Source organism: Oreochromis niloticus, linkage group LG14 (genome assembly GCF_001858045.2).
Source record: "Oreochromis niloticus isolate F11D_XX linkage group LG14, O_niloticus_UMD_NMBU, whole genome shotgun sequence".
In the NCBI taxonomy this organism is placed as follows: domain Eukaryota; kingdom Metazoa; phylum Chordata; class Actinopteri; order Cichliformes; family Cichlidae; genus Oreochromis; species Oreochromis niloticus.
Window position 1 is genome coordinate 36,384,001 of NC_031979.2, and position 26,462 is coordinate 36,410,462.

Here is a 26,462-nt window from a genome sequence, read left to right on the forward strand (position 1 = left end):
GTTAAAAACAGTAACACAATCATGGATCTTCAAACTTTCAGCAGGTCAAACAAACAAACACTGGACATTGTTTCATGAAACAACTATATAAAATCAGTTTGAGTGATCTCCTTTATCCTATGATCGGTTCTGAACACCTATGATAGATTGTGCACCGACATGTTAAATGGTGCTCTCAGCACCCAAAACACCAAGTTAGTGGTGTTTTGGAAGAATGCAGCTCCATGCCTCTGTGCTGCAGGTTTGCTTTTCCTTTCATTTGTCTCCACTCAGTGAGTGCTTCTGGCACAGAGGATGAAGTGTACCAGTATTTCCTTTAGCTCACAAAAATCCCTGCGCAACCTGAGCATGACTCAAAGGGTATCAGCTCAGTATTTATATAAGAAAGCCTTACTGGCTGCTTGGCTGAATGTGCTGGAAATCATGTAATAACACTTCATGTCTACTAAACTGTACACACGACTATAAGTTGTATTTTATTGTAATTCTCACCACCTAGCAGTGTGGCTCTGTTACTTTCATATCAGCTCTCATTAAATATTCTCTCTGCTGAGTCAGAGTAATGCATTTATGAGACCTTTATGACCTTCACCGGTAAAGTATTAAACTGTTTACTATCATGAATGTTTTAGTCTTCAACTTTTCAGAGGTTTGTATTTTTACTGGCCTCTTGCCAAGGATAATGGGAAGTTAATGTACATGTGAAATTCAGGGTTTATATTTTGTAATTACAAGCTTTAATGTCATTTAATATTCCACCTCTGCAATCTTTTGCATTGACCCCAGGTTCTCAGTAACTCATGAACGCTCATAAACGACCCCACTTGCTAACTTATCACTGTCATTTTGAGGGTTAAGTGGGTACACATTTCCTGTGGACTTAAAGAAATTCCCCAAAGTCACCTGGATAAGCCAAATTTTGCTGGATGATGATGATGAATCCTTCAGAGCAGTCGGCAAACAAAAAGACTGCTGCAGTAACCTCAGCATGCTTTACTCAAAGATGTTACTGAAGACCCATTTTAATGTGTTTATAGTTGCCTAAATGACTTTTGTAACGCTACAGTAAACCAAAGATTATCACAAAGTTCAAAACTGGAGATTTTTTTTCCTTTTAACAGTTAAAGAGAAAATCTGGTCTTTTGTATCTCAAGTTTAAAAACACAGACACGCACAAGAACGAGACGTGAAGACAGTCGCAGGTATTTTTGTAAGGAAACTTTTTATGTGTGCTTTGTGAAACTCACTTATCATTAGAGACAGAAGGCGTTGCAGTTTCCAGTACAGCAGATAAGGTTTGATATTAAAGAGTACAAAAAAGGGAAAAAAAAAAAAAAAAAAAGAAAATCACAATTCCAGAGTTCATTTCTTTACAACCTCGCAGGGAAAAAAAGAGAATGAAAAAGAGAAACAAGCTTTTGGTCCGAGTCTTCTCTTCCCGCTTCCTTCCCCGTCTGCTCCCCCTCCTCTCCCACGACGACGGGAGAAATCACTTGTCCTCAGTTTAATTTTGACAGGAAACTCAGGCGGGGCCTGGTTTGATGACCACAGCTTTCCCCAGATATTGAGCACAATATGATTGCATAGTTCTTTTACATAACAATTTTCCTTTTTTTAAAAAGGTTTTTATTTTGCGTACATGGAATGTTTACACAGAGACTCCCCAAACGTTCCCCTCCCTCCTTCCTTAGCAGTGATTTTTTCCCTTCTCTACAGAGATAAATGAGGGGAAGGAGGGGGGAGAAAGTGAGGGGGAGAGAGACAGAGGAGGGAACAGGGCTGTAGCCACCAACAGGCACATTTATCTATTAAATACTTTCACCTTCCCTCTCACAAACCTTCATTCAGCCAATCAAACGGATCCGTGACATGCCGCATATGTATGTCAGCTAGATGAAACTCGACTATTATTGAGTAATACGGTCTAAACTTTTATATAAATGTGTGGTTTTCGTACTTAAACAAGCGCCTGATGCTTAACAGAGGAATAATTTCACAGAAGCAGATATTTGTAATTATTATGCGGTTGCTCATCATGGATTTTATACAGGAGGCCTTTAGGTCGACTTTTCCATGGTTAGTTTGGCCAAAATTAAAAAGTAAAAGCTGAAGAAAAGACTTCTGGAAGCTCAAACCTATCCACTGGTGAAACTGCTTTTAAATTTCTCTGTTTTCTCGTTTCATTTTCTTTATTTTATTATCTTTTTAATAATAAATGCCACTCTACTTTGCCCTACTGAAAGGCCTGCGGTTGATTACTCTCAACGGCTGGGACTCTGTGTGTCATTCTTCAGACTGAAAAAATAAGTATGTACAGCGCTAAGCCCCGCCCACCCCCACCTCCCACCACCCACCTGGTCCAGAAAACGATTGAGAAAGAAAGAAAAAGGAGAAAAAAAAAAAGAAACGCAGACAGGAAGAGGAAAAGAGCTGAGGTTAGACAGGTCACCTTATCCAGCAACGTGGGAATTATGGGTAAATAGGTCATTTTATCTCTGGTTGGTCAACTCCCTCACCCCTCCCTCCCACCCTTCTGACCCCTGACCCCGCAGCATAAATCTCTCTAGGATCTAATACACAAACTTGCCAGTCGCCACATCAAACCCCACCCCCCACACGCCCTGGACCCCCGCCTGGCAAGAAGAAGAAAAATTATAATAAAATAAACAAAAATTAGCATAAGTATCAGATTAGCTTGTGCCCCCCATATTCCTAACCCCCCATCCCTCCCCCTGTTTAAACCCCACAAAGGCAGAGAGGGTGAAGCTAAGGACCCGCACTACAGAGCAACTCTGCCCCCCGTCCTGCAGACGCCCCCAGATGTGCCCGTTCAAATAAACCTTTATGAGAAACTGATGGTGAACATCCATTTGTGACAGTGGGGCTGGAGGCCGAACCACGAGAACTACAGCTCAATCAGCAAGCTCTTAATGATTTCTAAACCGGCACTCTCAGGGGCACATCGTGACCACCACTCAAAATTCCTCCCGGCGCTCGACTCACGGCGTCTCCTCTACCTCCCTCTCCCTCCCCTCATCTGTCCAGCCCTCCTCCTCCTCGTCTCGCCTCCTCTACAGGTCGCTCTCTCCGTACAGGGCGGTGGAGAAGGACATGTAGTCGAGGGCTCCGGGGACAGCGTCGGGCCCTGTGTAGGGTGCCATGCGGGCGATGCAGTACTCCGCCTGGTCTGGAGGGAGCTCCCGCCTCAGCTCATCAGCTGTGATGTAGTTCTGGTGGAAACAGAAAAGGCAAAGAGTTCACTGCTAATGCACAATAAATGACATATGGCTTAATAGAGATCAAAAACAGTTATGTTATTGATCTTCTAAGAGAACAGATGATCGTATAATTGGCTGAATATCGTTATTTAGTTCCAAACTCGTGTTTGATGGATCATTTCAAATCACAAGTTCAAGTCTGGAGTTTGAATATCTGGGAATCTTTAAACCGAGTAAGTTTGGACCTGTGTGCCCCAGTTACTCGTCCATGTTTCCTGAGGACACACACTCTCACAGCAGACAGCTAAGAGGACACTTTGCCTCAGGGCTGCACAGCCCACTTTGAGGACCACTGCTTTAAAGCACCGTGCAGGTCCAAGATGGAGCTGAAGTCCTATAAAACCTCCAAATGTCAGGCTGTGTGTGCCTGAGGAGCTGATGTCATAGAAGTCACTAAGATTTTCCAAAGCTTTAATCGCTCAGTGTTTTAGAGGCCAGTGCTTAAATGAACCAGAACACAGACAATCTGGGCTGGATGCAGCTTAAAGCCAAAGTGCTCATGCTTATTATTCTTGATTATTTTTATTATAAATCCTAACATCAACCTGTGAGGAGTCTTTAACAAAAAGGAATCTTCTGCACAGCTTCAACCTCAAGCTTGTGTTGACTTGTAGGCCTGAACACAAAAACTCCCTCTGCTGGTGGTCAGCTTCCTGCTGCACATTTCTTTCTCCAGTATTTTTCTTGTCCAATCAAAAATGAGCACTGATGTCGTTCTGCACTCACCTTATCAGCAGCCAGGATCTTGAAGGAGGCGATGACCTGATCCGCGGTGTCCCTGTCGGTCGTTTCCGTGGACATGAAGTCGATGAAGGCCTGGAAGGTGACGGCGCCGCTGCCGTTGGGGTCCACTATGCCCATGATGCGATTAAATTCGGCTTCGCCCTGGCATCGACAAATTACAGGTTAACCCAGAAGAGACGGCGCTTTGAACTCAAAGGGAACAGATCGACATTTACAGGGTTGTTCCTGCACAGAGGGATTCAAGAGCTAATTGAAGAGGTTTAGTCTGTGGTCATTTTATTTCATATTTAAGTCAGTTTTTATTCAAATGGCCAAAAAGGACAGGAAAGGTTATAGATTTCTGTCAAATGAGGGGACAGCCTCACTGTTTGGAATTGTATGGGAATCAGGAGAAGTACTAAAAACCCTGCAGTTTGTAAGCATGTAAAATATCAGGACTAACATTAAAGTCCTAACAGCAGTCCCAATATTTTCTATTTCAAACTGACACATGCACGTACATCGTCAGTGGTTGGGATGGAGGGAAAACAGACAGATGACGACACGGAGAGAACACAGTGAAGAATAATTTATATGGTCTACATGAAAAATATCAGCTTCCTTCAGTTAGTAATAATCATCAAGGATGTTAAAGTGACACATGTGATGTAAAAGGACAAGAAGCGAGAGAATGAGGGAGAGAGCGCAGGGTGTCTGCAGGCATCAGGTCACATGCAAATCCAGAAAATATCCAAACAGAAAATATTAGTAATAATTAGAAATACTGAGCAATAATTTGCCTGCCTGGGTCCGTCTGTCTGAATTAAGAGTTTCACTTCCTGGTTTAAATGTTATAAAAATATCAACAGGACTGATTTTGTCAGAGGCTAAACTTCCCAGATTTCCTCAACATAAAGAGGGGAAAAAGCCCGACTTGGATGAGAATATAATAGAAAAAGTAAATCAAAAAGTTATGGCTTCCATATCTATATCCTGTCCCTCTGATTCAGGTAAAAGCAAAAACAGAGAGCTTCCTTAATTGCTTCTTTTGGGTGATTCAAAGCTTGTGACTAATTAAACTGCATTAGGATATTTCTGGACCTGCAGACACCCTGAAAGAGCTTCATGCCAGCAGCAGTACCAGGCTGTTTCCTGTAGAAATGAGTAGAGCCCGGAAATCATCTGACACCATCTGTCCCGATCGCTTCTGCAGGCCGGAACAGCACAGCAAAGGTCGGAGGGAGGAGTTGGTGAGTAGACAAAGACGGAGTCAGAGAGATACGAGGGACAGAGAGAGAGCAGCAGAGTGAAGGATGGACAGAAATATCGAGATCAAACAGTGAGTGAGTAAAAAAACCCATAAAAAGCACAAACAGTTAACAGAGAAAGTCTCGCAGCAAAGTAAAAACCTGACGGGCAGACAGACAGACAGCTGAGGGGTGGGGTCCATTCAGAGTGAGAGGGAGCCCAAGGAGCTGAAGCAGCACAAAGCAACAGAGACCCCCGGTGGACAAACAGGGACGCAACACCTCCGTGAACCTCCATGCCGGTGGACTGAACCCTGCCTGAATCCAGAGCACGGCGGCAGGCTCCGAGCAGGAGCACCGACTGATCACTGACCAGCTTCACTTCATCACGCCGCAGAGTATTAAAAATAGAAACCTAATTTAGTTTACCTAATTATTAATACGGTTTGAATTTGTTCAGCCTGTATTGAAATGCTTACCAATTTAATTTTATGCAATTATGTCGAGCGAAATAGTTTCATTTTTTGTCTATTTTAGGCTGTTTCTGGTTACTTTTTTATTTGTAATGTCTTCAAAACAGCAACCAGTTGTAGCCTGTGTGGAAAAAAAAAAGTCAATTATGCTACAAATTTTGCTAGATGCTGAAATGTCTGACTTCTATGTGTCAGTGTATAAAATCAGTAAAAGAAACACTGATTGTGATTGGCTGAATGTGGCTGGCAGTGATCTCCGCCCTGTTCTCCTGCTCAGAGGCCCGATGACGCCGGCTCTCCCTCCGTCCAGTCTTTGAGCTCCTACCTGCTTGTCCTTCTCCACATCGTAGCCCAGACTGATCAAACAGGCCTTGAACTCCTCAGCCATCAGGGCACCGCTGTGGTCCTGAGATCGGCCAAACACCCAATGACAGAGCACCGCATCGTGAGGATGAACCAATCGCAACACAGGGATGGTGGCGGTGGAGGACAGTGACCATGAGATCCACAGCATGCAGGGAGACGATGAAAACATGGAGGACGAAGGGACACACATTTATGGATGTTTAGACAATGTTGGCACACACACAAACCCCCACACCCACTCAAGAGCTGTGATGCTCATGAACTGTCACTTTTTTTTTTTTTGTCAAATCTCCACCAATCACGAGCGTGAATGAATAACAAAGACAAATGATCCCCGTCCTCTTCAGTCCAGAGCAGTTTGCATTCGTGGACACAGCAATGAGCTGTGGTGGTTTCAGAAATGACTTTCACTTACAGATCCAAAGTTTTAATGCAGTTGTTACTTTTTTTAGGTTTATTTTTATGCATTAAATTATAAAACATGTTAAGGCCTCAGAAATTTAAAAAATAAACTATATTTAAGGCAGAACAAACCTCAAAAGTTGTGTTGTCTCTGCAGCATTTTTAAATGTATATAGTTCAGGATTTAAATAATTTGCAAATTGCTGCATTCAGTTTTTATTGAAAACTGAGACAATGTTCCCAAATTTAGAGACAAGTATCCATGCAAAGACTGAAATGGGGTCAGCGGGTTGCTACAAGTGCTTTCTTTGTACTGAGTGCAAAGAATAGTTCCAGTGTTGTGTCGTAAAGAAATAAACACACTGATGTGACGAACAAAAAGACTGATGGGTGAGTGACCACCGTGTCAGATAGTGGCATGAATGAGTGACACACACAGAGCGGTGTGAGATGGTGAATGATGGCGGTGTCGTCCTCCTCTCTGACAGCTGAGAGCTTTCAATCATCACGTTTAACCACCACAAAACACAAAAAATGACATCTGGTAGATTTTGTTTTGTTTTTTTAAATGCAGAAAACAGCGTTCCAAAGGGTTTGCATGTCCAGTGAGGGGAAAAGACCAAGTGCAACCCCAAAATAACATATTTCAAACCAAATGTAGCATTTCTTAGCTGATTTTAAAACAAGTAGCCTTTTGCTAACTGGGTGTTTCCTCACTCTTCACCCTCCCGGTAAAAGCCAGTCACCATCCGTGCCTTTTTAAAAATTTCACCAACACCGCCTGTGCTCGCGAATGAAACATCAGGATGAGTACTTACGCGTCTGGCTCCTCTCTCACCCCCATCTAAGGTCTAAACATCCGGTCAGTCATGTTATAAACAAAAAGGAAAAACACAGGCCAAACCCTCACACTGAAAACTGTTCATGGCATCCAATTAACCACATCTAACCCACTGCTAATGACTATACTCTAAATAGACACATAAATACATAAGTTAAGATGTTTGGTGTGTCATAGCTGGTCTACACCATCATGTATTATATATGAAATGGTAATAATCATGGTGGTGTAAAAGTTGTGATTAAAAGTTTCATGTTTCTAGTTTTTAGATCAACATATGAAACAAAAACAGGGTTTCTCCTCAGGTTTCACTGCCAACCTAAACGCCTAATACTGACACTGATTCTCTGTAATACTGTGAGGTTTAATAACAGGATAACAGAACAGGTGTAATAAATAACCCGCGAGCGCAGCGCTCGGGCCCTGACCTTGTCGAAGTGGTTGAAGGAGGCGCGGTACTCGTACAGCTGCTCCTGGCTGATGCCCTTGGCGTCACGCGTCAGGATCTGGTTCTCGACCTCGTTGATGGTTCTGGCGATGGTGGTGAGCAGCTGCTCCCAGCCCACCCGGAGGTGCTGCAGTGATGGGACGGGGTTGACAGGAGAGGTTAAGAACTGAGATGCGAGAGAGCACACAGATTCTACAGTGTCCTCAAAGGTTAACACAAAGCATGAGCTCATTTTGTAACAGAGCTTCATGCACACCTTATGTCACACAGCTGTCCTACGTTAAAGGACTCTACTGGATTTCAAACATTTTCATTTGGGAAGTGAAACAGAGTTTTATCTTTGTCATTGAACGCATTCATTGCTGAAGGTCTTGTGCGTGTTTGCGTTACCTCCATCGTGTAGGAAGTGTACTGGTTGTCGAAGATGAGCGCCTCCTGGATGTGTTGGTGGTATCCCTCCAGCTTGTTAATTTCGGGCGTGTATGACATGATGCTCTTCTGGTACTCCTTCAGGTTGGTCAGCTGGTCCTCCAGGGTGCCGTTCATTTCAATGGATATCCTGCCAATTTCCTGCCAACACAAACACAAACACCTGAAATGCTGACACGCGAACATATTTATAAAAACAAGAGAAACATTTCTACTTTTATCACGTCTAAATCTAACTATCGGGTGGGCTTCTACTGTAATATCTAATGTGACAATGACAAAATTCTTCTAAATAAACTTTTCAAATGGCTGTAAGATATTTTTTTCTGTAAGGATGCTGAAGATTTGCCATTAACGCTTTCTATGAATAGATGAAGTACATTTCATTCCTCCTGCTCTCAGTAATGCAGTGTGCATGCACAGCATCGATCTAATCTAAACACAAAGCTCATGGATACAGCATCTAGAAACTGAAGAGCTCTTCAGGCTGTGGGTAAATCTCCACCCTGTCTTACATCTGCTCTGTGAGTTCGTGTTTTACAAAGTCTGTCTGCAAAGTGACAAACTGCACACAGCTGAGCAAACATGAAAACCTCGACATAATGCTGAGCACGTTGTGACTGTGTGGGCTGGTCCGTTACCTCCATTTTGGCCTGGATGTAAGCACCGACTGCGTTGGCCTGAGTGGCGAATGTGGCTCTCAGAGTATCATTCGAGTTCTGCTTGTTCAGCTCTTCCTGCAGGGCGTTGTCACGCAGTGGCACCATAGCCATCGCCTTCAAATGCACACAAAGAGGAATTAGAAACAACTGCACACAAACACCCACATGAAGCACCAGCTGCATAATAACATTCAGTCACTCAGCCTGTGGAGGGCAGCATTTTTAACACACTGGACAAAAAGGTTCTTCTTCATTTAAGAGGACAAATCTGAGCTGCGTCATTAAAGTAGCAGACAGCTTTAATAGTTTACTGCTCTGCCATGAATGAGCTACAAGTTTATTACCATAACATTATTAACGTCAGCCTTTGTTAAACAGTTAAGTGCCGAGTACTCCGTCTCACTTCATAAAGCAAACTTCAGGAGTGAAACCTTCTGAACATTAGAGAGCTGAGGCAGCAGCTCACCTGTTCCCACTTGCTGTTGATGCTCTCAGGTGTGATGGAGGTGTACGGGTTTCCTCCGCTCAGCTTGATGCCGTTGCTCTGGGCGATCTTCTGCACCTCGGACTGGATGGACTGGATGGCCTCGCGCTCCTTGTTGGCCTCGGGCAGGGTGGACTTGAACTGCTCGTGGGCTGTGATCAGACCCTGAGAGGAGGAGGAAAGAAACACGTTTGCTGGGTTTCCTGTTTTTTGTGGGATAAATGCAGCTGTATGTTTCATATGCTGCACTTATTTATTCACCACTTGACTTCCCAGTTCCCAGATACCTGGATCTCCTCAATATTGTGGACGATGAACATGTCCTGCAGGTCCTCCATAGCTCCCTCCATCCAGTTGTTGAAAGGTGCCGCTCTCTTGGCGTACTCCAGGTACAGCTCATCTATCGACTCGAGCTGCTTCTCTGTCCTCTGTTGGCAGGAAAACAGCCTTATTAAAATACACTTCACTGACATAATGAGGAGAAACTGCTCACAGCATTCACAGCTGTTAGAGGGCAGAAATGCAGTGAATCTTTGTGTTTCTATCTGAGCTCTAAGAAATTTGCTTGAATTGAAGATTTAAATATGCATATTAGATCGATGAGATCAGGAGGGAATTATTTGGTCTGAACAACAGTAAAGGCTTGTGACACATCTACACGCTACCTTAGCACAAACAAACAGGTCCAGCTGCATGCTGTTCGCTTCCACAAAGCATCACGAAAGAGAAAGATGCACTTCATATTATCACGACTAACCTGTTTAGATCGGTTTATCACCATCTATTTAAAGTTCAAAAGGTGCTGCACAAACAGGCTGAATCGTACCTCCAGTGACTCTTTGCGTTTGTGGGTGAGTTCTCCCAGGACGTCCCACTGATCGCAGATCTTCTGACAGCGAGCGTTGACACTGGCGGCGTCGTAGTAGTCCAGTTCACTGGAAAAGAAAGAAAAGGAAAAAGGGTTTTCCTTTCCACTCCTCAGACGAACTTGTTTCTGTTAATCTGACAACATCTGACTGTGAGGTCAGATTTTGGATGTTAAGTCTGAATTAAAATTTTGAGGGGGGAAAGGCATCAGGCGAGTCTGTGTCAATCAAACCAAAGTGACGTGACAAAAGCCTCAAAGCTGCTTCTTTATTCTGAAAAAATACAGACGTCTCTCCAAAGAACACCAAAGCTCTTCTTCACCCACTTTGCTCTGTAGTTTTCTGTCCATTTCTGACTCAAATGTGAATTTAATGCAACTCGAGACAATGTTAAAGTTATGAAAATAATGTGAGTGTTGGAAGAAAAAAAAAAAGAAGGAAGAACTGAAGTTAAGTCATTTGCCCCGCGGGCGGTACATCTAAGAATGCAAATGCTGTGAGAACAAAACGAATAATACTCAAATCAATTGTGAAAAACGATCTGCTGGAACAGATTATTACACACCAGCAGCTTCGGGCAGCAGCACAAACCATCAGTAAGTTTCCAAAGTGAGAGTTGTGCATATTTAGCAACTTCATTACTTGGAATAAATGAACCCTGACGTGGAGACGAGAGCCATCAGGAGCTAGCAGCAAATGATGCTGTGTGTTTCACCTCACAGCGAGCCGCAGGTACTATGCTACAGTTTAATTGCCGTCTGATCACAAACCAAAAAGAAAGAATTATCACAAACTATGAAAAATAGAGCTGCCAAGGTGAGAACAGCCTGACCTGCTTTGTGTGTTTATGCATGAAAGAAGCCACGGGGAACATTCAGGTAACACCAAAGGGACCAATGCTACTGAAGTCAGAGATGTTAGCAGCTCCATTCTTACTTGAGTTCCTGCGCGATGGCGGCGATCTGCTCCACTCTGTCCTGGTGGGCCGCCAGGTCGCTCTCAAAGGCCTCGTGTTTCCGGAGCAGCGCCTTGACTTCTGACAGGGTGCACGTCTCATAGTCTTTCTGGGTAAGCATGGCCTCCTTACCTGCACGAACAAAAGCCTCACTTATTCAGAGAAGAGCATTCTGCCGTTGTGAAGGCGTTTGTTTCGCCGCAATGGAATTTACATACCGTCGGTCCAGGATTCATGGATGGCGCACTTCTGGTGGAACTTGACGGCCAGATGCTCCAGTCTCTCCAGACGCCTGATCTCGCTGAGGATCCACTCCTCGTAGCCTTTCTCTGCTCCTTCCAGATTGTGCCACGCTTTGTTGATGTCCTGAGAGCAAACAGCAGGAATTACTGTGGAGTAAAAACTCCAAACACAGTAAACCATCTCATACGTGCAGAAAAGTGTGAATGAGGACGTGTGAAACTGCTGTAATATTTACAAAGGAACTTAAAGCTGGATTGTTTGTTAACCATATCACAGAAAAGTAACTTAATACTGAGTCTGTTAAATTCACTAAGCTATAACTGAATCAGTTTTTTCACCAATCCTTAGAAGTCCTCTGTTAGCGTGCGACAGGCTGCTTTGCGACTGTTAATAATGAAGTTGTGTCGCGCAGCTTCAACTGTGGTGTAACTTTTCCCGTTATTGTCAAACGTCTGCAGAGATGGACCGTGTGTGAGTTTCATACCGACACCATGCGTCCTTCTGACGGCATGAAGGCAGGTCTGTTGCTGAGTCTCAGTTTAGTCTGCAGAGTGTTGAAGCTGATCTCCAGCTGGCATTTCTCTTGGACCTGCAGACAGAAACATCTCAGTGTCACTGAACACATTCAGCAGAGGAAAACCAACATATGTATGTGAGAGTCCACAGTGCTCTTATATGGTGATGCCACGAGGACAGACACAAAAATTCCAGCGATTAAGAGCATAAACTCTTCAAAATGTTTACTGAAGTCAGAGCAAAGAAGCCGAAGAGCTCTTCATCTGTAACCAGACGAGACGACCCCTGCTGGTCACTGGAAAGAATGCAGGTTTAAAGAACTTGTGCATTTTCAGACTCGGACATAAAATCATTGCTTTGCCACGCAGACTCAGATTAACACACTATAATAACTGGTTAATGTGAATGCACAGTATGCAACTCTTACTCAGTTTAAATGCTTATAATGAAAGGCTGAAGAAGCTCTGTGCAGAGGGATTCAAACATTTTGGGAAGAGGTCAGAGTAACATGTGAGAAATATTTGCAAAAACATTTTCCAGCAGACTCTGATCCATTTCTCCTCGTTTCCTCTCCAGAGGGACACAATTATAACAAAAATGAACAAACACTGGTGAACCTCAGTGGACCCCAGGGACACAAGCAACCACTCTGCAGAAGCTGCACCATGAATAAGTTTAAAAAACACAGATTTTAAATGTCAAGAAGATAATAATACTATTTGGGAAGAAAACAAATATTGAACACTGAGTAAGATTAATGAGATTAAACTTTCCGCTACAAAGATTTGGGTCTGGCCGGCGATCACAGCAGTTTGTGAGTCTTTTTTCCTTTGTTTAGAAGAAGAACAGTTCACGAGAGGTTTTCTATACCTTGGGTGGTTTGTGCACACAGCGGTAGTCTCTGAAGTCCTCCTGTTTCACCTGCATGTCATTTACAGTCTTCTCTTGGGTTCGGTTCTCCAGCCAGGGGATGGTCCGACGGATCCACTCCAGGAGCTGGAGGCAGAGAGGACAGCGTGGTGAAAACAGGACAGACAAAGGGTCGTCTTCCTTTCTCCAAAATCTGCCGTGCAAGGAAAAGATGGCATGTTTCGATACTCACATCACTGGCCAGTTTCTCGTAGTCCTCCATCATTTGCTCGTTCTCCTGGTTGACAGCCAGCACTTTGCAGATTCGATTTGCGGCTGTCTCAGCCTATTAGGAAGAAGAGTGATGAGTGGAGCTGGACGTGACTGGATAAAACTCGATCAGAGTCTACTCTCTAAGCTCAAAGCTTCATAATAAAGTCACTAAACTGAGCTTAAAAATAAGTGTCTACCGCTGCTTATTAGTACCTCAGCCTGGCCTTTCATTACAGCTGTGACAAACACATTTCTGCTTTTCAAATCTGTGCGCACACTCCACACGCAGGCAGTGAGGGAGGTATGTCGAGCCAAGTTTAGGCACGTGTTATTTAAAATAATGCACAAACTCCAATGTAAGTCAAACCAGGGCTTTATATGACTGCTACAACCATGCTCCAGCTCTTCATGGTTAGTTCAATGTGCCAGAATCATTCTGTGTGTATTTAAAACTTCATGCATCTCCCTTCAAAACCTGGGAATCAGTGCTTCTAGTTACAGTTCATGTAGCGCTGCAGTCCACATCAGTGCGTCTGCCTAGGACATTACACTACTGTACCACTGAAATATAAAACACAGCACAGAATTTGATAAGCTGATTCAAGGTCATACCTACTGTACAACAAAACATCTGCGTTTATGCTGCTCGTCCAATAAGCTTACGGGCTTTGCTTTCACCAGAATATAAGACAAGTCATATCATATAAAACATAATATAGAAGTTTGAAAAGTGTTAATAGCTGAAAAGAAACTTGAGACATCAGCTAATGTTTCCCACAGTAATGAATCCAGACCGGTCTGGTTTCTCTAAACCACATCAGCAGCATTTGGTTTGCAGCTTTCTCGGAGGACGAATCCTCGTCAATATAAAGTGTTTCATGCTCCAGCTGAGATATCCAAATATCAAAAACTGTGGATGATCTCAGTGGAAACTAAGAAATTTAAATGCCAAAAATCACCCACAGAAGCATGCATGGAATGCAATCAGTGCAGGTGAGCGCCGAGTTTAAGTCCAGCCCATAAAGTCTGGAGCATTTTGAGGGAAACAGCTGATGTCCAAAGAGCCGAGACAGAAGCACCAAGAGTTCCCATCATGCTCCTGCTCAGTTTCCTGTTCTACAGATAATATTTGACTGAATTTGTATAAAAACACAAGTGCAGCTGAACTCTCCAACTGTTGGATCGAGCGAGGAGAAACACAAAGCAGCTCAAACTTCCATCTAATAAACGCTGGGCTGGAATTCCAGCATGTTCCTGTGATTTCACCTCTGGTCCCCGTCTTTTCACACTCTGCACTAAAAACTTTACATCACAAATATGTTTTGCCAACGATGGAAACTTTGGTGCATTTCAGGGTTTTTCTTCGCAGCGCTGAGTGTTAATGTGAGTCTGACGGGTGAGGAGCTCACCTTCTGTGCGCCAGAGAAGGCGTGATAGAAGCAGGAAACATAGGTCATTATGGCCTTCTCATCCGGCCTCAGCGTACCCACGATGTCTACGCATCACCCAGCACCCAGCAGAACAGAGGGAGAGAGAGAGACAGAGTGAAGCCAAAGCTACCCAAAGCTACACTTTGATCGCCCCCTGCAGGATGTGAGAGAAAGGTGAGTCAGGTGGGGGCGACGGTGAGCGCCCCCCTCGTTAGTGCCACAGCTTGGAGCGCCTCCTATCACCAGGAAGAGAGGGTCACCAGAGGAGTCCTCTGGAAGGGAATCGTGGGACCACAAGTTCAAGTGTGGGACACAAACAGGCATGAACTGCTTAATCCAGTCACTCAAAGCCCAGTGACCTCACACCTTCTGATGGAGGTCACTGGGTTCACTCAGCAGGTCAATGACGTCAGCACACTGACTTACTAATTCTTCTTCATCTTCAGAGTTTTATTCTCAACTACAGCGTCTTCATCAACCACAGGTGGAAAAATATTCTCAAATAACCAAATGAGAACCCGGCACAGTGACTGGTGAATGAAAACGCTTCATGTGAACTGGAGCGTGTGCGATTTGTGTGACGTCGCTGAATAAATTACGATGCTGGCAAAAGCAGTAAATGTGGACGTTTCAGAGTTTGTGTTTGGCACAAACGCTCGCAGCGGTCAGAGAGCTAACGCAAATAACTCACGAGCTAAAAGCAAAACCTGAACTCGTGCCCATTTCTGCTCATCTCACACACACACACACACACACACACACACACACACACACACACACACACACCTCGTGAGACTGCAGAGGAACAAACAAGTTCTGAATGAGCCAGAAAATTAATTAGAGGAAGACGAGCAAAACAAGAGACGCATCGATTGGCTTCCTGTCACGGGCCCACAGGGAGAGGGGAGGGGAGGGTGAAGGAGGAGAAAAACAAGAGGGTAATGAGAGGACAGGGACGAAGATGATTTAATAAAATTTATGACAGACCCATTATGGGATGAATCTTTAATACTATATTTACTTGACTTTATTAAAGACATGCATGATTTGAAACCAAACTTTCTCCAGAATAAGTTTTTACTTACAGTCAAAGGATTTGTCTTGTGCACATTATGTTAAATGTCTAAATTTCACTTTGTGCTGCAGGAATTTTGAATTTAGCAGCTTATGAAAGTGTAAAGCGGTTTCTGGCCTTCGAGGATGATTTCTTTGTGTTTGTAATGAAAGACTGAGCTCGTGAGCCTTCCTGTGACATCTAAAGTTTATCGACTGATATCATCCGACTAGCTCCTTTAATTTTTCCACATACATTTTTATCTCGGTACATATTGTAAATTTCATTCTGCACATAATACAGATTTTATTCTGTCTGTGTTATTGTTATTAGTTCCTGCCTTTCTTTTAGCCCAGACTCTGCAGGACAGTACTCCAATTTTGGCGTACTATTGTACAGATGTGTTAAAGGTAAAGCAGAAAGTAATATGCATCTGAAGCTTTTCAAATAACAGTTCGATAAGGTCACAACCTGCAGTGCCAGACGGGCCAAAAAGCCCGAGAGCTGCTCTAAAAAGGAGGAACTCCATCGTTTAATGGGGCGGGTTCACTTCTTTGCATGCAATGTTCTCTGAATATTAGGAAGTGACAGTTTTTCAAGCCAAATCTTAACAATAGCAGCCAACATGAACTGGAACTACCTTTTCTTCCTACATATACATGATGTGGGAAAAAATCTGCAAACAGTTATAATGAACAACAAATAAGAATGAAGTTGTACTTCTGCATTTAGACGCTTTGTGGATGTAAAGGTTCCGTCTAACTTCCTCCCAACAGTGAAAAACTGCCAAAAGCAGTCTGATGTTAAATACGTTTAAAATTTGGCATAAGAGAAGATGTTGCATAGATCCTAATATGCTTCAAGTTTGGGCCTCTGAAGGATCTTTTAGGAAAGAGATTTCAGAGTTTTACAATCCATTTCAAGCCCCACAGATTTCACTTTACACACAAAAGTGAACGAAAGTTTGGAAACTCAAATCTCGGCCGAGGATTGGAAATCAGCTCGTGCTGGAGTTCAAACTCAGCGAATACACAGCTCAAATTAAAGCAACGTCGCTGGTGCATAACTGAATATTCTCATTTTTGAGTTTGGGTTTCATTTTTGTTCCGAGGCTGAGGGAACTGTTCCCTCTGTGTCTGTGGAGAAAGATTCAAAGTTTTTGGATCATGGTCAGAGTGGCAGAAGAAAATGATGAACCCTGATGACCCTCAGTATGATACATGCTAAAAAGCTAACAGGGTCTCCTTTACCGGGAAGTGAAAGCAGTGAGATTATCGGTCTCTGAGGAGAGCGCCTCAGACTTGGATGCTTTTAGTGGTGGGAGAAAACAAACGTCCTGACGGCGATGGTTCGTTTCAGCATTTTGTTTGCTGGCCTTGTTCTTTTGTTTCCTGGAAGGATTTTATTTTAAAGGATGGGGACTTCCACATGTTGAATCAGAGGTTTCTGTTCATTTTTTTTTTTTGATTTTTTAGTTTTTTTTCCACCACAACTGTTCAAAAAATTAAAAATTATCCATGGGAAATGTTCCATCTGACAGATTTTAGCTAAAAATAAAACTTTAAAAACGCAGCTTTAGTCCACAGACTCGTTTCTGTACGTCACAGCATTTACTGCTTTCACCAGCATGCTAATGTTTAAATCGTTTGCGTGTTTGTGTCCCAACAAACCCAGCATCCTCGCTGTTGAGACAGAGCGTGGCCATGCCGGACAGGAAGCAGCACCTTGTTAGTAAAAGGAGGTTAAAGGTTGAAGTTGGCTCAGAGGGTACCTTCTGTGCTCCAGAGAAGGCATGGTAGAAACTGGACACATAAGTCATTATGGCTTTCTCATCTGGGCGAGCAGTGTTCACAATGTCTACAAGTCAGGGGGAGACCATGGTTATGAAGACGCACACATACAGGCAAGACACAGGACAAGTGATTACACAAAAACAACAAGACACAAACATAAACTCATTCAACAAGCTGCTGTAGCTGCCAACAGCCAGACATGCAAACACAACAAATACAACGACACACACGTAGACACACACAGCTCAGGTACAGTTAGTATCAACTTGGATTTTTTCCTGTAGAGTTTGAAGGAAAAAAAAAAAACTGGCATGTTATGACAAGAATGGGTCCTGTGAAGGAAACGTGGATGTTCAACATCGTCACACACACAGATGAACACAGGAGGAGGAGCAACGTCGATCCTGAAGATGCCTCTCATGTCCTATCACAGAGAACCCAAACATGCTTTGGAGATCGGGGCACATTTACATGCACACAACGCGGCGACAAACGGCCTGCTGCATAATGAGCGTGCAGGTCAGCGTGGAGCTACAGTCACATGTAAGTGCTGCAAAGACGGACTCCCAGGAAAAGTCACGTAAACTCCTATTTGATGTTTTCAGACTGGTCAGAAATTACAAACAGTGTCATTATTTTAAAAAAAGAACACCTGGATAATAGTTCACTTTTTTCACAACACTTCCACATCTTACGTTATGAACAGTCACTTTGTTCTGTACACGTAAACACAGCCCGTGATGTTTTAACACACAGTGACAGATTCAGCAGACACACAGATCAACAGCCGACTTCCTACCTTCTGCATCCAACATCTTGGGGATGTCCAGGTGCTTCTCAGCCACCTCAAAGGCGTTGTTCAGGTTGGTTACGGGATCATCCTAAACCGCAAATCACAGACGGCAAAGAAGCCAGTGAGTCGCTTCAGTGACAAGGCATTTGTAACGCAACTTAAAATAAATGAAAGCATTTCGATTCACCGTGTTCGACCCAAAAAATGTGAAATATTTGAAGATAGTGGTGGACTGCGCGTGAAGCTGTTCACCTTTCTGAGGCTGTCGTAGTCGATGAGATCAGGTCTGTGTCTGTGGATCAGAGCGTTGAAGGCGAGACCGTCCTTCCAGCTGTTGGAGAGAAAAGACGAGTTCAGGGTGAGGGTGGAGGTGACACTCACACGTTTGCTGCCTTACAAGTCACCATCATCGCCTCCGTTAACAAAAACTGTTCCAATCTGCAACCGGGACCAAGATCCACATTTCCACTGTGACACTGAATTTAATTTATGAACTGATCTGAAACTAAATGAACTTTTTTCACATTCTAATTATTTTCGAGTTGAATTTGGGTGAAAGATGGTTTGATTGATTTTATTTGGACTTGTTGCATGTAGTACATCGTCATCAGCTGCTTCTGAATTCCTTCCTCAGGTATCTGACACGTTTTCATATTGAAATACAGCGAAAATGATCACATTTTTCTATTTATAGCACTGATAAGATGCTCTGCTGTACCATGTTGCACTCTCTCCATCAGGGGGCGCCCTTTCTACACAACAGGAACAGATTTGAGGCTTCATGTAAGTGTTGAACACCTGAGCTGAATCCAGAAAGGTTCAGGGAAGTATCTGCGCGCTCCTGTGTGCGCGCCAACTCAACTTTTATGCTGCGAGTTTAAAAAACTCTCAGATCAGTATTTTTCATATAAAGGGGGAAAAAATACTGGACAGCTCCTCACATACCACACTTAACCACAAACACATTTCATCAGTGCCACTGGAGAGTTTCGCTATATCCGCAGGATTTCTCAACTGGATTCTCTCAAGGTTTTGTTGGTCTTTAAAATGCAATATTACCGTGTGTAAACTGCTTTCATCTAACAATAGAACCCTTTAAAAACGAGCCCACCTTAAAGCTCTGTGTGTACGTTACCTAATGTGGAAGTTCTGCACATTGACATTCTTGTAGGGAGCCGTCTTCCTCTGGCACCACAAGAGTAGACCCTCTTTAGCAGAGGTCTCTGCAGAGAGAACGTTCAGGAGAGGAGAAAACAGGAGAAAAGAGACGTGAGCACACGGGGGGGAAATGTCTCTGCATCACATTCATTTAGCTGCTTTAACCGTTTGAGTCGATTAGCCTTGTGCAAGCAGGCCGAGAAATACAGCGGGCTGTTTTCAGCGTGCTAAATATAAACGGCCTCGGTGCTCATGAGCAGAATTGAAAATATGAGGATGTTTGTGTTTGCTTTAGGTTCCTCCACAAACACCGACAAAATATCCGCCACTAATATGGAGAATTACTCGTATGACTTGTAGCAGCCCACACCCACCGCAGTTAATTCAACTCAGACTCTTTTAATTAGCCTGCAGAGTCAGTTGTGCTCAGAGAGGAGAAATGAACCTCACCTCCACATTTATCAAGACAAAGCTAACGCACACGTTAATACATAAGTGAGTCATCGGCAGGTTTTACTGTCAGAAAGTTCATTGGGACGGATTCTCTGGTGACTTCGGGCTGTTGGGTCGACTCTGTGGGACTACACTCGAATAATTAACTCATCAATATTTAAACTATTTACTTCCCAACCTGCTCTGATAACATGTAAACCATTAAGCAGCATATAACCAGGCAGTTATAACTGTGCTGCTAGCAGTATGTAGTTTAACGTGATCGGTCTTGTTTCAAGCACACCTGTTTTATCTTGGCTTTATTTCATCACTGCTCAGCCCACTGTGTGTGTGTGTGTGTGTGTGTGTGTGTGTGTGTGTGTGTGTGTGTGTGTGTGTGTGTGTGTGTGTGTGTGTGTGTGTGTGTGTGTGTGTATGTATTTGTACTTCCACTTCCTACATGCATATCAGGCCTGTACATCTGTAACTGCAGCAACCTTCAGGGCTTAAAAATGAAGCCAGTGCAGAAGTGCCAAAATCTGCAGTTCCTCTAACTTTAGGTTGGCTCTGAAAACGAGTCGATCCACAGACTCCCATGATGCTCGAGTCCAGCCATGAAAATAACATTTTTACAGCCTGCTACAAAAACACTTCTGTGCTCTTTAGCCCAGTCTCCCCTTAAAAACAGATGCACAGCGGGTGAACTTTTAAACTACTCATTCTAAAAGTGTTTCTATTGTATTAAAGCTCTGAGTCACAGGTGAAGGCCAACAAAGGAGCTACACTACCTTAGGCTAGGCCTCAGCTTGCCAATGAAGTCCCTAAATTAGAGCTCTGGACCCTGATTTTGGATGTTGGTGCCTTTTTGAGAATTAAAACGATGAAATTATCTGGTAAATATAAACTGCTGCAGGTTTAATGCACCCAGGCTATCCAAGATGTCAGTGCTCTACTTATTTGTAGGTAACTTGTAGCCCCAGTTGTCAGTTATCTGCATTTCTGGCTGCAGCCACAAGAAAGTGCATCTTTTCGAAGTAGTCTATAAAAGTCTGCTGCAGGTCTCTGTCAGTCAGCTGGCCTTAAAAACCTGGCTGGGAGCTGAGTTTAGAGGCAGAGTTTGGTTTTTTGGTTTTTATTTAAGTGATGGACAAAAAAATGGAGAAAGAAGAGAGCGAGGTGCGACAGTTTTCATGGATATGAATAACAGGAAGCTGCACCTTCTACAGAGATGTCCTGGATGGCGAAGCGGAGGATGATGGTCCAGATCATTCCCAGGGTCATCTTGGCGTTCCCATCCACGATTTCTATGACACACAGACACACACAACTTAATCAATCACCATGTTTCTTTGTTACACCCCCAGAACCGTAGTTCTTGTCTATCACTGCTGTTTTTACAATCCTACATCTGCTGTTCCGTTTAATAATGCCAACACACCCACTCACAACTACACTTAATGGCTAACGGCTGCTGAGTCTCCGCTAATTCCAGGGAAAGTGTGATGCTCGAACAAAGATTTCTTTCATAAAAATCAGTGAAATCTGGGGAAAGATGACTTTTTACTGGCAAAGGCGCATAATGACTGTTTAACGTGTCGTGCAGGTTAAACAGGAGGATTAAATCGATGAGGAGGGCAGATTATGTCAGTATTGTGTGGATAATTTAACAGCAGAACTTCATGTAACAAATAAATTCATTGTTAATGTGAATAAATGTAAATCCTGGCAGCATCGAAACTGGAACATCTTCCAGTACGGTTATCAGAGTTTGGCAGGTGAAGAGGACGATGACGGTTACGTTAATGAGCAGATTCCACTCTTTGTTCCGAGACATTCTGAGAGGTTTTACCAATCCTGTCATGCTTTCTCACAGACACACACTCAACTGGAATTTGTGCTTTTATTGTAGGTTCACATTCTTTGTGGTTAATTTCATATCAACCTTCAGCTCTCAGCAGATTTAAATTGTAAATTACAATTAAAGCTACGAGGCTCCGCCCACAGACCAAACCAACTCTGGTCTTTTCCCTTCTTACAATAAACTTTGAAAGAGTATTCACACCTGCACTTCAGGTCCAGGTAAATCACACTTGGCTGGTTGTGATTCGTTTGGCTGCTCAGGTGCAAAACAAACCGCAGCGGTGAAAACATTCAGAGGAGAGGGCATCAGTCCGATCCTGATGTGATCAGGGACACCAGGTGCACTCTGAGAGTTTCAGCTAATCTTGTAGCAGCAGCAGCAGCTAGCTAGAAAATGACGTGCTTCAAGTTTAAAACCCTGGGAAACAACATTTCCATTTGAAGAATCTGACCAGGGAAAGTGTGGAACGAGCATCCTGACAGAGGGTTTTTCCCTCTTCCATCTGCTACGTTTGCATTTTCCTCTCAGTTTCCAGCCGACGACCTTTAACGGGCTGCTGCTTTCACAGAAGGCCGGAGTGTGTTTACAGCACGTAGTGTGTGCGCCACACTTTGTGTTCAGTGGTCACCAGTATCAGCAGCGTCATGCTACAGGAATGTCATGGTTGCCCTGATAGTAGGAGAAAGGTCAGCGTCCTGCAGCCGACACACACACACACACACAGTTGTCATAGTGTCCACCTCTACACCGCCCTCAGTCAGCAGGATGAAGATCGGTTTGACGGACACGTGTCTTACCAGAGTTTCTCCCTCAAACTCTGATGTTATTCTTAGCAGACGTTCTATCAACAGAAGCTTAACGATGAAACATCTCATTAGAAAAGCGTGTAAAGGAATCAGGTACATGTAGTGAGAAGGAGCTGACACAATGCAGTGTGTGTGAAGTGACCCTGTAGTGCTATCGTGCCGACACTCATAACTTCAGCTGTGAACCGAAGCATGTTGTCAGCACTTTGTGGAATTAGCATTTACGGGGAAAGACATGACCACTGAGGCCAGCCTTCAAGCCCCTCCCCCAATTTAGCAGACCAAACAACTGCCAGGTGGTGTCACCAAGATGGCTGCTGAGTGGAAAGACCTGCTTCTGCGAGGACTTTGTAAAAGTGTCACTGTGCATCAAATCAATCACATCATCAGGTTCCCACCTGACCACCTCACCTGTTATGGAATGACTTATCAGGGAAACGTCTTATCAGGGAAATTATGGAGAGCCAGGAGTGACAAAATGAATTAATTAAATACACCATTAAATTATTACCGTAAATCCCGGACTACAGAGCGCACCTGATTAAAAGCCGCATGCTCTAATTGTAGAAAGAAAATCAATTTTGTACTTGTACAGGCCCCACCGGATTTTAAGCCGTATGCGTTTCACTTGTAATATAAGATATTTACACAGAAATATTACACGTGAGGATTTTTAACATGTAATTTAATCCGTAAGGTAACATAAACATGGTAACATAAACGTTATGGTAACATACAAAAATACATACTGCAAATGCTTTTTTCCCTCGAACAGCGCCTGTAACACGGCTACCTCTAAGTATACGTACGTATCGGTAACACACAAATTACGTTGCTTATGGGGTTTTTTTTTTTAACGGAACAGTGCACAAACAACATTACAACGTCTCTTAACAACTGGTAAAAATATATACCGTATATATACTACTTATCAATTTTATTGGTCTACTGTTACCAGGCAAAATGTTTTTGGCCGCATAAAAAAAAATATGCATTAGCCGCACGTCAGTATAAGCCGCAGTGTTCACAGTGTGGGAAAAAAGTAGCGGCTTATGACCCGAAAACTACGGTAATTAAATGTTTCATTGATTAAAATTATTTAAATTAATTAAATGCTCATTCATTTAATAAATTTAATAAATGATTTAATGGCATATTTAATTCATTTTGACACACCTGGCCCTCCATAGAAACTGCAGCGTCTTTAACTCAACACTTTGGATTGAGGGAACGTTTTGAGCGTGACTACAAACAGGAGGAAACAAACCGTACCTCCACTTCACAGTCTGAGCCCCGTTTGTCTGGAGCTTCCTGACACTGCTGCATACTACAGCGCAGTGAGCACAGCTTTGATAGAAAACACGGAAAAAAGGAAAATCTGTGTCTACATTAAAAGGCCTTATTAGTTTTAACGTCTTCCTGCTTTGAATCGCTTTCACTCACATTACAGCTGCAATTAGTGGCTCCCATTTGAGGACCATTAATGATCCGAAGCTCACCACTAAGTATAAAATCACCATGAATGTTCCCTTTCAGCCACGGTTTCAAACATTTAAGCAAACCGCTCCGATTAGATCTGCAGTTAGTGAGAGTTTTAACTTCACACTCATGCCGGCAGTAATGTGAATGAAGGCTTACCCTCTGCTCCAATAGACACCAGCTTGACTCCCTTGCTGGCGATGAAGTCCAGGGCTTTGTTTACATTGTTGATCTTGTGGACCCTCATCTTGCCTCTTTCAGGTTTGGGTAACCGTTCGCCTGCAAACACACAAACACACACGAACAGAGAAAAGAGCCACTTAGCTGAGGTTGAGCATGTTTCCACATTCAGGGAGGTTCAAGTTACAGCACCGACACTGGCTTCACTCGAAACTGGAGTGAGTTTGAAAACGAAGCCACATCTGAGCCCAGATGTCATGAGGGAATGACAGCAGCGCTAACACAAACAGCTCCACTGCTACAAAACCTACTGTGCCTTTAAATGCCTGCGATTAATACTGATGTCGGAAACTGGGCGACAACACCCCAGAGATGCTGTGCATCGTCAACATCTGAAAATATTTTTCCCTCTCATTGGCACCCACAAGTTTTTCTGCGGCTTCTGTGTGGCTCACTCCAGAAAAACTTCATTATTGCAGACGTTTAATTAAAATTTTTTACACCCGCCCTAATTTTCTGACGACTCCAGCTCTCTGAGGTCGGACGGTGACTCACCGGAGATGACCTCGAGCAGCAGCATGAGTTTGAGCCCATCCCTGAAGTCCTCCTCGATGTTTTCGATCTGCGTGCCGGCCTTCCGCAGGTGGGAGTTGCACCACGCCGTGAACGTCTGCGCGAGAGCAAAGGGGAAAAAAAAGACAATTGGGGTTATTTGCAGCCCGGGTCAAAATATTTGTGTAGCTTTTATGATAATAAACCACTTTGAATAGTGAATGAAAGAAAATGAAATTCAATGGGCAGGAAGGGAGGTCAGGGAGAAGCTTTGATAAGACAGGAAGTGCAGAGAGAAACACGACGTGAAAGTTTAACTACATGTCACACAGGAAAATGTGGAGTTGGCATTTCAGTAGCAAAACACTTCATGCATAGTTACACTTCAAAGTAATTTAAGCTAAAAAGACAGAAATCTAACCAACCCAGCCCCATCTTGGCTCTCAGTGTCTGATGGTGCTGTCATTAAAAGGTCAGCACACAACGCAACCAGACAGACATCTGAGTAAATCAGCACATCATGCACATCCACCGCTGCTTGGAAACCATGCATTGGTTCTTCTGGTTAGCCGGCATTCTTTACTAATGTGTTTTTAATCATTTCATCTTGAAAGGTGCTCGTGGCACTGAGGTAGGCATGGGACTGTGGACAGCCTGCCTCACTTTTTTTTTTTTTAACAAAATTTTGTCACGCCACTCTCCAAATATCTCAATTGCAGCACACCATCAATCAGACTGTCTAACACACTTGGAGGCATTCATTTGTTACATGACTTGTTATGCAAGTTGGGGAAAGTGCCTAAAGATGCCAAGAGACTGAAATACATGGAGGTCGAGCATGCACACTTTCAGCAATGGTGCAAGCAGAGATTCAGGTCAGTATTTTTTGTTATTGTTCAAGACAGAAAAAATGTAATTTATGTACTTGAGAGATTAAAGAGGCAGTTTTAAGCAATATGAAAGTACTGGAGATGAAATGTAGCTTTACGAGGAACTGTCCAGTATGAGAAGTGAAGGTGACAGGAAAGACTTTCCAGCAGGAACAGTTTGAAAATAAATAACGTAAAACTAAAGGAAGTACAGCAACAACTTGTATGTTAGTGCTGAATAAAGTTTAACAACAAAAATAACTGAATGCAGCTTCTTAAAGTGGATCCATCTCCACTGCAGTCCACAAGAACAGGCCTCACTTCACTCATACTGACTCAGACCTTCTGATTGGCTGACACATGCAAACAGGAGGTTTTTAAAGTGGGCGGAGCTTCGATGCTCACAGTCAGAGTTGTGTGCCCAGATGACCTACAGGAGTTAGCCCCCTTTACAAAGCAAAAGCCAAGACGGGCCATGTTTAGTATGAGCACCCATCAGTCTAGCAGTGTTTATATCTATGTGCAAGATAATTAATATGGAAAGTGCTCATTAAATGAGAAATATTGGGAAGTTTATTTTTGTAATATGATGAAAATGTCCCAGAGCTCAGAGAAATAACTGGTGCACATGTTTGTTTAAAAACTAAATAACCTACAGATCTAAGCATGAAGTAGTGTAATCCAAGTATGTGCATCAGCGCACTGGGAAGGAAGCACAAAATCCAGAATGTAAACTGAGACTTAAATGGGACACACAACGGACACAACTTGGATAACTTCCCAGCTTTAAAAAGGGACTTCTGCTCATTTCCAGTATGTCTGTATTTTCAGCCTTGTCTACAGTAGCTTTGCATGATTCACAGCACAAACTCTTTCTTATTTGTCTCAGATCATCTTGCACTCTTTCTGAAATGTGCTGTTAAGCTCCTCCCGTCTGAGGAGCCAGCTTTCATCTGATTGGCTGCCCCTCGTACAAAGAGGGTTTAAACAGCAGCTCAGC

At 43.3% G+C, this 26,462-nt stretch overlaps 1 protein-coding gene across 7 annotated transcripts in view; it reads right to left on the bottom strand.

Moving 5' to 3' along the window:
* Nucleotides 1–1,203: 1,203 nt before the first annotated feature.
* The window catches only part of actn4 (actinin, alpha 4), a 58,671-nt gene continuing 33,412 nt past the window's right edge, over nt 1,204–26,462 (bottom strand). Inside the window, exons 2-23 of one of the 7 annotated variants that reach the window (XM_025897832.1) lie at nt 24,597–24,711; nt 24,021–24,140; nt 20,933–21,019; nt 19,261–19,348; nt 18,378–18,456; nt 18,132–18,213; nt 17,311–17,396; nt 13,036–13,128; nt 12,804–12,929; nt 11,902–12,006; nt 11,393–11,540; nt 11,156–11,306; nt 10,180–10,288; nt 9,641–9,781; nt 9,336–9,518; nt 8,849–8,983; nt 8,169–8,348; nt 7,759–7,905; nt 6,047–6,127; nt 5,143–5,208; nt 4,005–4,163; nt 1,204–3,230 (exon numbers count right to left, since the gene is read on the bottom strand). In XM_025897832.1, coding sequence (XP_025753617.1) covers nt 3,072–3,230; nt 4,005–4,163; nt 5,143–5,208; nt 6,047–6,127; nt 7,759–7,905; nt 8,169–8,348; nt 8,849–8,983; nt 9,336–9,518; nt 9,641–9,781; nt 10,180–10,288; nt 11,156–11,306; nt 11,393–11,540; nt 11,902–12,006; nt 12,804–12,929; nt 13,036–13,128; nt 17,311–17,396; nt 18,132–18,213; nt 18,378–18,456; nt 19,261–19,348; nt 20,933–21,019; nt 24,021–24,140; nt 24,597–24,711 — 2,640 coding nt within the window. In that variant the 3' untranslated portion in view covers nt 1,204–3,071. Of the gene's footprint in view, nt 3,231–4,004; nt 4,164–5,142; nt 5,209–6,046; nt 6,128–7,307; nt 7,341–7,758; nt 7,906–8,168; nt 8,349–8,848; nt 8,984–9,335; nt 9,519–9,640; nt 9,782–10,179; nt 10,289–11,155; nt 11,307–11,392; nt 11,541–11,901; nt 12,007–12,803; nt 12,930–13,035; nt 13,129–14,464; nt 14,551–17,310; nt 17,397–18,131; nt 18,214–18,377; nt 18,457–19,260; nt 19,349–20,932; nt 21,020–24,020; nt 24,141–24,596; nt 24,712–26,462 lie in introns of all 7 variants that reach the window. The other 6 variants (XM_005474851.4, XM_005474852.4, XM_025897830.1 and 3 more) reach the window with 6 other exon arrangements.